Genomic DNA, 12,197 nt, shown 5'->3' with positions numbered 1-12,197 from the left:
AGGGTAAATCCCTTTAAAATCCCTCCTGGCCAGAGGAAAAATCCTCTCACCTGTAAAGGGTTAAGAAGCTAAAGGTAACCTTGCTGGCACCTGACCAAAATGACCAATGAGGAGACAAGATATTTTCAAAAGCTAGAGGGAAGGAGAAAAAAAACTCTCTCTCTCTCTGTTTCTGTGATGCATTTGCCGGGGACAGAACAGGAATGGAGTCTTAGAACTTAGTAAGTAATCTAGCTAGAGACGCGTTAGATTCTGTTTGTTTAAATGGCTGAGAAAATAAGCTGTGCGGAACGGAATAGATATTCCTGCTTTTGTGTCTTTTTGTAACTTAAGGTTTTGCCTAGAGGGATTCTCTATGTTTAAATCTGATTACCCTGTAAGGTATTTACCATCCTGATTTTACAGAGGTGTTTCTTTTACTTTTTTTCTTCAATTAAAATTCTTCTTTTAAAAACCTGATTGCTTTTTCCTTGTTCTTAAGATCCAAGGGTTTGGGTCTGTGTTCACCTCTGCAAATTGGTGAGGATTTTTATCAAGCCTTCCCCAGGAAAGGGGGTGTAGGGTTTGGGGAGGATTTTGGGGAGAAAGATGTTTCCAAGCGGGCTCTTTCCCTATTATATATTTGTTAGACGCCTGGTGGTGGCAGCAAAAAAGTCCAACGGAAAAAGGTAAAATAGTTTGTACCTTGGGGAACTTTTAACCTAAACTGGTAAAAATAAGCTTAGGGGGGTTTCATGCAGGTCCCCACATCTGTACCCTAGAGTTCAGAGTGGGGAAGGAACCTTGACAATCGGCCACTAGACCCCCCCACTCACCACTGTGGGGCGGGCATCTGCCAAGCAGGGGTCTGGCCAGCAGCAGGACCAGCCAGTGCCGATTTCTTTTTAAGAACAAGTTGGGTAACCCTGCAGGAGGGCTTAAATACGGGACTGTCCCTCTAAAAACGGGACATCTGGTCCCCCTGCACCGACTGCAGCTGCAGTTCCCCGGAGCAGAGCTACCAGCGTCCAGCTTAAAATCCTGCCCCGGCTCAGCTGCACCGCTGTGGTGCGTTAGTGGAGACGCTCTGCGCTGAGGGGGGAGAGCTCCCCCGGCAGCGTAGTTAGTCCTCCTCCCCCAGAGGCGGTAGCCATGTCTACATGGGGGTTAGGTTGGTGTAACTACGGCACTCAGGAGTAACCCCTGAGCAACGTAGTTATGCCAATATAGGTCTGTGGTGGGGACCAGAGCTTAACTGAGATTGGCTTCACATAGTTAGGGCCAAATCCCAAAAAAACTTGCAACTTTACTCAGGTGAGTATGTTCATGAAAGTCAATGGGAGTTGCTCGTGATGGAGTTTACCTGTGTGCTAGTCGGGTCAGGGTCTCAGAGCCTGAAGGATCCAGCAGGGGGATTGTGAATGAAACGGGTTCTGCTCTCACCCCATTATAAACTGGGAGTGACTCCGCAGTAGTGAGTGTGAAACTGGGGTAAGTGCCAGAAGAACCAGTCCTGTGGCTGCTTTAACTCACGTTAAAGTTCACAGTCACCGCTGGAGCCCTGAGAGCGACTGTAGCCCACACGCGGAGGAGAGATTCTGCTGTGGACAGCAACACCAGGAGGGCGCGCCCTGCGTCACCTGGGGCCAGAACCGTCCGAACCATCTTCCCTCTTCTGGAATCGAGACCTTCCGTAGCAGGAGAGTTGTAGCGGTTCCCACATGGGGAGTGTGGCCTAATGGTCATGACTGCAACTCGTGACTGCCAAGTGGCTTGTATGGAGGGGAGCCCGGGCCCTCCAACTACACCGGTCAGCCCTTTGGGCTACCAACAGTCTGGGTGTCCTTCCTGGGCCTCTTCCTCTTGTCCACCATCCTTGGGGTCAGCTTAGTCCAAGGTTTCCTCCTAGTGGGGAAACCCAAACCACAATGGCTAAGAGGGGGTTACCAATGTCCACAGTCCACAGGGAAAGTCCCTCTCTGGTTGTCTCCGGGGTGTGTCCCTCCCTTCTCTTGGGGAGGGCCCCTTTTGGCAGCTGTGTCAGAGTCTTAGGCTTCCTTCTGGTCTGCTGGAGCTGTGGGCTGCAGGTCTGCTCACCTCCAGCTTTGCCACCCAAACAAGCTAATTCCCTGTATTTAATTGCTCCCGCAGATGGAGCATTTGCTGGAAGTTTGGTGGGGTGGGGCTGTCTGAGACCAAAATAATCCCTCAGCCCCTTGTAGCCTAGTGTGGGATTTGTACACCCCATCACAAGAGTGTTTCTGGATTTCTGGTGCACCTAACAGGCAGCTGTCACACAATGAAGTCTTTGATAGTATCTATGATTCTCTCAACAAATGCATTCCAGTCCTAGCTGACATTCAATTCTCACTGATTTTCTCTTTTGCTGTTAGTTATTGGAAAATGAATAGAAGATCCAAGTGATGGTACATGATGCCAGCTGACAATCACACTCTTTTTGACCCTGTAACTTACATCCTGACCGGCATCCCAGGTACGGAAGAGTCTCATGACTGGATCTCCATCCCCTTCTGTCTGATGTACGTTGCAACACTTTTTGGGAACTCACTCCTACTATTCATCATACTAACAGAACAAAGCCTCCATGAGCCAATGTATCTATTCATCTCCATGCTGGCCGCTGCTGATCTGCTGTTATCTACCACGACAGTGCCCAAGATGCTGGCTGTATTCTGGTTTAGAGCAGGGGAAATTTCTTTTGCTGGCTGCCTGACCCAGATGTTCTTCATCCATGTCAGTTTTATTGCTGAGTCGGCCATCCTGCTGGCCATGGCGTTTGATCGGTACGTTGCCATCTGCAACCCCCTGAGATACACCAGTGTGCTAACCAAGTCTGTGATCAGGAAGATGGGGCTGGCAGTTGTCACAAGAAGTTTCTGTATCATTTTCCCTCTCATCTTTCTTGTGAAGCAGCTGAAGTTCTGCAGAACCAACCTCCTGCCTCACAACTATTGCGACTACGTGGGCGTAGCCCGGCTGGCCTGTGATGACATCACAGTCAGTGTCTGGTATGGGGTAGCTGTGGCTATTTTAGCAATCGGTTTGGATGCTGTGCTCATTGCTTTGTCTTATGGGTTGATCCTCAGGGCTGTCTTCCGGCTCCCCTCCAAGGACGCCCGGCTCAAGGCTCTCCGCACCTGCAGCTCCCATGTCTGTGTCATACTGATGTTCTACACGCCCTCCTTTTTCTCCCATTTTGCACACCGATTTGGGCACATCATCCCAGGTTATATTCTCATCCTACTGGCCAACCTCTATGTGCTCATTCCCCCCATGTTAAACCCCATCGTTTATGCGGTGACAACAAAAGAGATCCTGAAACGGGTGATCAATCTATTTTATCGATGCTGCAGCAGAAGCTTCTTGCTGAGCCCAAGGAGGCAACAGAAAATGCTCTGGGACTTGGAAATTAAAGCCAGGTTTTCACTGGAACTGTAGGGGAGTATTTACTATGTACTTACACTGTGTAAGCTCCAAAGCTGGTCTCTCTCGTCAAGAGAAGTTGGGTCCAATGAAAGCTATTCCCTCCTCAACTTGTCTCTCTAATATCCTGGGACCGACCTGTCTACAACAACACAGCTCCCTTCCACAAAAGGCAGCCAGACTGAATGAGTCTCTGTTCTAAGATGAAGGGAAACAACAAACCAAGAAAGCACAAAGGTAAAATCAGCCTGTGAGAGAGCACGGTGTGTGCATCTCCTCCGTGACAAGCTGCATCTGAGCTGCACTCTCAGTGGCAACAGAAAGCAGCAGCCAAGGGGGACAGGCCATTCAGCCATGGGAAGTGCCCTGGACTGCACATTGGGAGAGAAGGGCTCGAGGCTTGGTTCTCCCTCCAACCTGCTGTGTCACCGTGGGAGAGTTTCTTTCCTCCTCGGTTTCCTCATTGGCAAAGTGAGCACACTTTGGGGCCAGCATGGAAGTCAGGAGTAAGTCTCCTCAGGGAGGCAGCACAGGGATTGCATGGCCCTCCTCTGCACAGGCCAGAACCCGAGCAGGGGTGGCTTTGACTGTGCCATCATGGGCCTCCTTGACCTGGCGATCCACCCCAAGAGGACATGGCAAGGGCAGCACACACACCCCCACCCCACCCCACAGCAAACATGGTGATTCATAATGTTTAAGGCCAGAAGGAACCACAGTCTGACCACCTGTATAACACAGGCCCTAGAATTATACCCAGTCACCCCTCTATATGAACCCAATAGCTTGGTTTTCGTTAAAGAACCTTCCACAAAGATATGTGAACTCCTAAATCCTTCTCAGGGTCACTGCTTTGCCAGTGTCAGTCCCACACTCCATACCCAAGGCCTGTGTCCCACGGACCTTGCGTTTGGCTGCCTTATGGCACATTTCACATGGATGGGCCCGGCTTCCCCAGGCTGATCTCGCTCTCTTCCCTACACAGGTGGGTTTGTGGGGGGTAACTGGTGGGAGAGAGGTCAGGGGGTGCAGTGGGTGAGGGGCTCATTTGCACGTGATCTCTAGTCCCCCCCCCATAATCCTGTGTGTGTGATAAGTGCGTTTCATCCCATGCTAAAAGAATGTTTTGCTGCTGAGGATAACCTGCCAAATCCTCCTGGGGCTTGGAGGCTTGTTTAACCTGCTAACATTACAGAAATGCTGCAGGAATCTTTTTTTCCCTCTTTTTACCCACCTTCCATAAAGAACATAAGAACATAAGATTGGCCATACAGGTCAGACCAAAGGTCCATCTCGCCCAGTATCCTGTCTTCCGACAGTGGCCAATGCCAGGTGCCCCAGAGGGAATGAACAGAACAGGGAATCATCAAGTGATCCTTCCCCTGTCGCTCATTCCCCGCTTCTGGCAAACAGTGGCTAGGGACACCATCCCTGCCCATCCTGGCTAATAGCCATTGATGGATCTAACCTCCATGAACGTATCTAGTTCTTTTTTTATCCACTTCCTTATTTACTTTCTCCACGCCAGTCATGATTTCATTGACCTCTATCATATCCCTCCTTAGTCGTCTCTTTTCCAAGCTGAAAAGTCCCAGTCTTATTAATCTCTCCTCATATGGCAGCTGTTCCATTTCTGCAGCTGTTGAGAAGATATGCCTCAGAAAAAACAAAGAACAGCCTGTACGGGGTCAGGACACCCGTTCATCTAGTCCAGCATCCTGTCTCCAGCAGTGGCCTGTACCACAGATTCAGGGGGGTGAACAGAACGGGGCAGTTATGGAGGTATCCATCCCCTGTCCTCCCATCCCAGCTTCTGTCATTCAGAGGTTTCGAGTCGCCCTGACAATCTTGGCTAATAGCCATTGATGGATTGATCCTTCATAGACTTATCTAATTCTTTTGTGATCCCAGTTATACATGTGTCCAGTTCTTTTTTGAACCCATTTGTACTTTTGGCCATCACTATAACCCCGGCAATGAGTTCCACAGGATATCTCTGTGTTGCATGAAACAATATGTCCTCTTGTTTGTATTAAATCTACTGCCTATTAAATTCATCGGGTAACCCCTGGTTTTTGTATTGTGTGAAAAAGTAAATAACATTTCTCATTTCACTTTATCCTGTCATGATTTTATAGACTTCTGTCATATCCCCCCTTAGTCGTTTCTTTTCTAAGCTGAACGGTCCAAGTCTTTTTAGTCTCTCCTTATAGGGAAGCCGTTCCATACACTTAATCATCTTTGTTGCCCTTCTCTGACCCTTTCCAAATTATAGATGTAAGCAGAGTTAGGATGAGCTCCACCCTGACATCTGGTGGTGAGGTGTGGCAAGTTGTGGAAAAGAACTTCAGGGGCCGATCTCATTTGCATAGGCACACCCACCCTGCCTAGAGTGAGGCCATAGCTGCCCAAATGGTCACTTTGGCTTCTGTGGGATCCCCAGTGTCTCTGTTATTGGGGCAGGAAGAATAAATTGTTATTACCCTGATTATGGGAATCAAGGACAGTGGAACTGTACTTGGCCTTTTGTTATGATGGAGGGACTTGCCATCAACTAAGTAGCACTCGCTAGGCAAGGGACATGGGTTCCAAAACTCTGTGAATTGAGAGAGGCTTGGGATAGGTATTAATACTTGGTGGCATGGGCCCCCTGGTGAGGGCCTTACATGCTAATTGCACTTCCTCTTCTCTCCACTGTGGACTATCAGAGCTAAAATTTTGATTTCATAAGGAGTCTAGTTACAGGCTGCTGAGCTGAATTCACTTTGGGCTAATGGTGCACCAGCACTGAGGCTCCCCTACTACAAGCTGAAATCACAAAAGAGCTAAACTTACTAAGAGCTGAAATCACTGAGTGCTGTATTAAGTAGTGGGGGAGCCTGAAGATATATGGTGGAGCAGTTTGCGGGACGGCGAGTGGAGCAGAGCGGCTGGTGGAGCAGAGCAGTTTGTCGGATGCCTAGAGCAGCTCATGGGGCGGCTGGCAGAGCGGAGCCCCATGAAGAGGTGGGGCCATCAGCTTTGGACCATGTAAGGTGCCCCTTAAACGCCCCCCCCCATCTCCACTCAGGTTGGGAGGTAAAACTCTGCAGATAAACTTTTGAACTCTGGGGCTGCCCTGACCAGGGACAGAGACTTTTGGGTCGTTGGACTTTTGGGACTTTGGGTGATTTTGGGTTCCTGGACTCAAGAACCAAAGGGAAAGTTCATGCCCCAATTTGCTTGGGGTGGGTTTTTTGCCCATGGGTTGTGTTATGAATCCTGTTGGTGGTGTTTCCCCAACATAATGTCACATTGTTTCTCTCTGTTATTAAAAGGCTTTTTGCTACACTCAGACTAGGTGCTTGCGAGAGGGGAAGTATTGCCTCCTGGAGGCGCCCAGCGGGGGTGGTATATATTTGTCCCAGGTCACTGGGTGGGGGCTCGAGCCGGTTTGCATTGTGTTATTGGAATGGATCCCCTAGATATTGAACCTGGCCCTTGTTGCTGCCAACTCTGACGGGCAGAAGGGTTACATACAAAATCCTTTTTTCATACGGGGCAACCAGAACTGGACAGACTATTGAAGGTGTGGGCATACCATGGATTTATATAGTGTCAGAATAATATTTTTTATCCATTTCCTAATGGTTCTTAATGATCTATTAGCCTTTTTGACCACTGCTGTGCAGAGAGCAGAAGTTTTCAGAGAACTGTCCACAATGACTCCAAAATCTTATTATTGGGTGTTATCAGCTAATTAAGACCCCATCCTTCTACATGTGTAGTTGGGATTATTTTTTTCCAATGTGCAGCATTTTGCACTTATCAATGCTGAATTTCATTGGCCATTTTGTTGCCCAGTCACCCAGTTTTGTGAGATCCCTCTGTAACTGTTCACAATCTGCTTTGGACTTAACTAGCTTGAATAATTTTGTATCCCCTGCTACCTTTGCCCCTTCACTGTTCATTCCCTTTTCCTGATCATTAGTGAATATGTAGAACGGCACTGCTTCCAATACATACCCTTGGGGGACCCCACTGTTTACCTCTCTGCATTATGAAGACTGACCATTTATTCCTACCATTTGTTTCCTCCCTTTTAACCAGTTACTGACCCATGAGAGGACTTTCCCTTTTATCCCAGGACAGGTTACTTTGCTGAACAGCCTTTGGTGAGGGACCTTGGGAAAGGCTTTCTGAAAGTCCAAGTGCAGTATAGCTACTGGTTTCAGAGTAACTGGACCACCCTGCTCCACAGGAATGTTGACCCCCTCAAAGAATTCTAAGAGCTTGGTGAGACAGGATTTCCCTTTCTAAAAACTGTGTTAACTTTTCCCCAGCCCATTGTGTTTATCTTCTAAGGCCATTAGAGATATGTGCTACTAGCAGTCGTAGATGGGCCATACGCCATCCTATTGGAATCCAGGAAGCAGGCAGGCAGAAGCCCACCCACTACTATAGGACCCCCCTCCCCACCCCCCCACAGCCTAAGGGGAGGATCCACATGACCTGGAAGCCAAATGATTCCGGAGGACAACTAATGAGATAACAGGGACAGAAGTGAGGTCAAAGGGTCAAATGAAGGGAACCTGATGGGGACACCAGGCAGCGAACCCTGGACAGCGCCCACTGCTCCTCGAAGGCGTGAAAGGAGCCAGCGGACGGAGGATCAAGGATAGGCCCCACAGTCATAGGAGACCCCATTGGCCAACCTCCTCTCCCTGGTTTTATAGATGGCCATTTTAGCCAGGGCTAGGAGGAGGTTGACCAGGAGGTCCTGTGACTTTGTGGGGCCATTGTAGGCAATCTCATTATACCATCCCCTCCATCAACGTATCCAGCTCACTTTTCCAATGAGGAAATTGAAGAGCACACTCCACTGAGATGGCGTGATAGACATCTGTCTGGGGTCAGAGTGGGCTTGAGGGAGGCTGATGACTTGGGCCAGGAGAGGGGGGGTGTGTCCCAGCCAGGGTCTGCCCACTCTGCGAGTGTGGAGCCAGGCTGGGGAGAGCAGGCAGGGCAGTGGCAGGTTTGTACCTCAGTGAACTGGAAGTTCACAACCTGTTTAATTTTCCCCATTTTTCTAGTACCTCCTGGCTCTGGGAGGAAGGAGGGAGGCAGAGAGTTAGTTACTGACCCGGTTACACACCGGCTCTCGGTTCACCACCTTCTGCTCCCACTGTACATCACAAGAAAAAGGCATCCTTCCTTTCTCAGTAGGCAGTCCTGTAACCACAGGGCAAAGTGTCTGCATGGCAGGGAGATGTAGTCCTTGGATGACATCCACACAGGCTGGGAATCGGGACTGGGACTCAGAAGACCTGGGTTCTATCCCCAAGCTCTCCCACCAGCCTGCTGGAGAACCTTGGGCAGACGTGAAGCAGGGCCATGGGCTTTGATTCCTACCCTGCACCGCTCTCCTTGCTTTCAGTGGAGCTATTCCGGATCTGCACCAAGACAGAGAAGAATCCGACCCAGAGAGCCGGCTCACCCCTGGCTTCACATCCCCATTATTCACAGATTCATTAATTCCAAGTCCAGAAGGCACCGTTGTGTTCATCTGACTCCCTGCATCACACAGGCTAGGGAACTGTCCCAGAATAATTCCTAGAGCAGATCTCCTAGAAAAACATCCCATCTTGATTGAACAATGGTCAGTGATGGAGAATCCACCACAACCCTTGTAAATTGTTCCAACCTTAATGGTTAATTACCATCCCTGTTAGAAATCTACACTTTTTCCCCAGTCTCAATGTGTCGAGCTTCCACATCCAGCCAGTGGATCGTGTGAGACCTTTCTCGGCTAGACAGAAGAGCCCATTGTTAAATGTTTGTTCCCTGTGTAGATACTTACACACTGTGATCAGACTTTATTTTCTCTTTGTAAAACTAAACAGATTCGGCTTTTTGAGCCTCTCACTATCAGGCAGGGTTTCTAATCCTTTAGTCATTCCCGTGGCTCCTCTCTGAGCCCTCTCCAATGGATCAGCATTTCTCTTGGGTCTGTCCATTTTGGGGAGCAGGGAGGTAGGGGCTGTCAAGGCCATTGCTGCTCACAAAGATGTCGTCGGTGATGTCACAGTCGGCCTAGCTGGGGGGCAGTGCCAGGAACCCCTGCAGAAGCAGGAGGGGCAGGAGGGAGCTGGTGCCCTGGGAGTGGAGAAGTGGGGGCTGGTATGCATGATTTGGGCCTGGATTCTGGCATTACGCAGGGCAGGGGGAGGTCGGTTCCCTTCTCCTGCTTCCCCACCCATAGGTCGGTGATCATGGGAGCAAGAACAATACTACGAATATCACCACAGTGAAGCAAACCCAGCCCCCACTGCTCTCCGGCTCTCCTCGGCCCTCCCTGAGCCTCACCAAGCATGGTGGACAGCGGAGAGATCACCATCGCCTGCCCAGTCACCGCTGCCAACCCCCGCATCATCCGAGTCACGAGGGAAACCCCCCTGGTGAGGAAGGAGTTTGCAGAGAAGCCAGAGGGCCCTGCACCCCGACTCCGCAGTCAGCCGTGACTCTTAGCCAGCGTGTAAAACAGAAAGTTTATTTCTCGAAGGAACAGAGTGTGGAACAGAACTTCTTCCTGGGGTTTGAGGAGAAGGGATGGGCTGGGGCCTCAAGGGGAGGGCTGGTGTGAGGGTGGGGGGCTTGTGGAGGAGGGGTGGGACGAGATCTCACGGGGAAGGGCAGAGCAAATCGGGGCCTTGGGGAAAGGGGCGGTGCGGGGGGGGCAGGCCACAGTTCAGGCACCACTGTCCCCCACCCCACCACAAACACATTTTTTGGAGCTTCCACCGCACCCCTTTGGGTGCTGAGCTTGAGTCATCCAGGGACTGGCTTTTCACAGCGGCTGAGCACCCGCCACTCCGGTGCAGAGAGTGGGCACTGCGAGTGCTCCGCACCGCTTGAAATCTTGGCTGAGGTGTGTCCCAGGCTGGGGGCTGCAGCAGGCCAACTTTGCACCTTGGTAGAAGGACACGGGAACCACCAGACTGGATCCTTGTTGTGTCCATCTTGCCCAGCAGCCTGTCTCCAACAGGGGCCAGCACCAGGTGCTTCAGAAGCAGCTGTGAGAATCTCTCATGAGGGGGAGATGGGATAATCTTCCCCTCACACCCTGCGTCCCATCCTTAGCTCTAACAGAGATTGGCTTAAAGCCTGAGCCATGGGGGTCACTCTCCCTTCCAAAATGTTGTTGTCATTAACGCTGGTAACTCTGGGTATTTCTGATACCCAGATAAATGTCCAATCCCTTTTTGAATCTTGCAAAGGTCTTGGCCTCAACAAAATCCTGCAGCACTGAGTTCCACAGTTGGATTACGTCTTTTGTGGGAAAGTATTTCCTTGTATGGGTTTTTATTTACCACCTTTTACTTTCCTTGCATGTCACTTGTTCTACTGTAATGAGAGAAAGAGTAGCTCCCGATTTCCCCTCTCTCTACCACCTACTCTCTTACATATACATATATACTCTCTTACATAGGGAGAGACAAGGGGTGGGGCAGGTGATATCTTTTATTGGAACAACTTCTGATGGGGAGAGAGACAAGCTTTCCAGCTCATGGAGCAGTTCTTCAGGTCTGACAAAGGCACTCAGAGTGTGCCAGATAAATACAAGGTGGAACACATAGTTTAGCATGAGTAGTTCACACCTATTTGAAGGGACAGTTCAAGTGAACAGGCCGACAAAAGTTGATCCAGTAAAAGATATTCCCTCCCCCACCTTGTTTCTCTAATGTCCCAGGACTGACAGGGCTACAGTGACATGGCACACACACACACATAGGTTTTCAGGATGGTTGGACTAAGTGAGACTAACGGCAATCTGTATAAGAACTACTGTGATGGTTCTCAGGGCTCTCAGGATTGTGAGTCACCTCATTACCCTCTGATTTCAAGATCCAATTTTTCGTGAGAAGGTCCAGGCACCAGGAGATGTCTCCACAGTTAAAGGATCTAGAGGGCCTCTCCCTGCTTTGTGTTCTGCGGAAACAGTCTTTTGTCTCTGTCCATAGTCAGGGCAACCCCATCTCTTGTAATGTTCCTTCATTTACCTCCAAGTAGCGTTGATTATTTTCAGTTGTCTCTGATGGTTTTCCATTGATAATCTTGGGATGGAACAAGGGTGGACAATTGAGCCTCACATTACATCCCTGGCTAACCAGGGTGGGGTGACGACGCCCTCCAGGAATAGCCATCACCAAGACACACTATGCCCTGGTGACTAACTTCTACTCCAAGTCCATAAAGCACACTGTCAATATCAATATGTTATTCTTTAACTATTACCTGGACAAGTTACTAGCTTTTTGCACACACCTTACATGCTTCTCTTTATGGATAAATATTCAGTAAGACTTGTGTGTGAGATGAGAGTTGTTTGCAAAGAACAGGGAACTCTTTGCCAGGGCCTCAGTGTCACAACGACCTTTCTAAATAACATAAAAAGGGAGAAATGATCAGATCAAACAAGTGAGAGGAAGAAAGGGTTAATTCTCTGCTGCTTTTCACGACCTGAGCCAGTCACAGAAGCCAGGTCCCTGGGGCTCCCTGCTGGCTCTGAGCCCCGCGCTGGGGTTCACAGGGCAGCAGTATAAATATCCCTGTACCAAAGCCCTGGTCAGTGCAGATTCCCCGCCGCTTGCAGCTCGTTGACTGGGTCACAGGTAGGGATTCCTCATCTCCAGCTGGGACAGGAGCCGGTGAGTAATTTGAATGGAAAATGAATCTGTGAAGGGGCGAATGGAAACACATGAAAGCTATGAAATGTCTGAGCTCGGGTTGGAAAG

The 12,197-nt window shown here is 49.7% G+C and overlaps 1 protein-coding gene across 1 annotated transcript; it reads left to right on the top strand.

Annotated features, from left to right (window-relative positions):
* Window positions 1-2,409: 2,409 nt before the first annotated feature.
* LOC125631230 (olfactory receptor 52B2-like) lies at window positions 2,410-3,438 on the top strand. The gene has a single exon (XM_048837588.2). It carries the CDS (start codon window positions 2,410-2,412, stop codon window positions 3,436-3,438), a length of 1,029 nt encoding a protein of 342 aa, XP_048693545.2.
* The last annotated feature ends 8,759 nt before the right edge of the window (window positions 3,439-12,197 follow it).

Source organism: Caretta caretta, chromosome 1 (genome assembly GCF_965140235.1).
Source record: "Caretta caretta isolate rCarCar2 chromosome 1, rCarCar1.hap1, whole genome shotgun sequence".
NCBI classification, from domain to species: domain Eukaryota; kingdom Metazoa; phylum Chordata; order Testudines; family Cheloniidae; genus Caretta; species Caretta caretta.
Note: the sequence above shows the minus strand (reverse complement) of the source record. Positions and strands in the feature narration are given on the sequence as shown.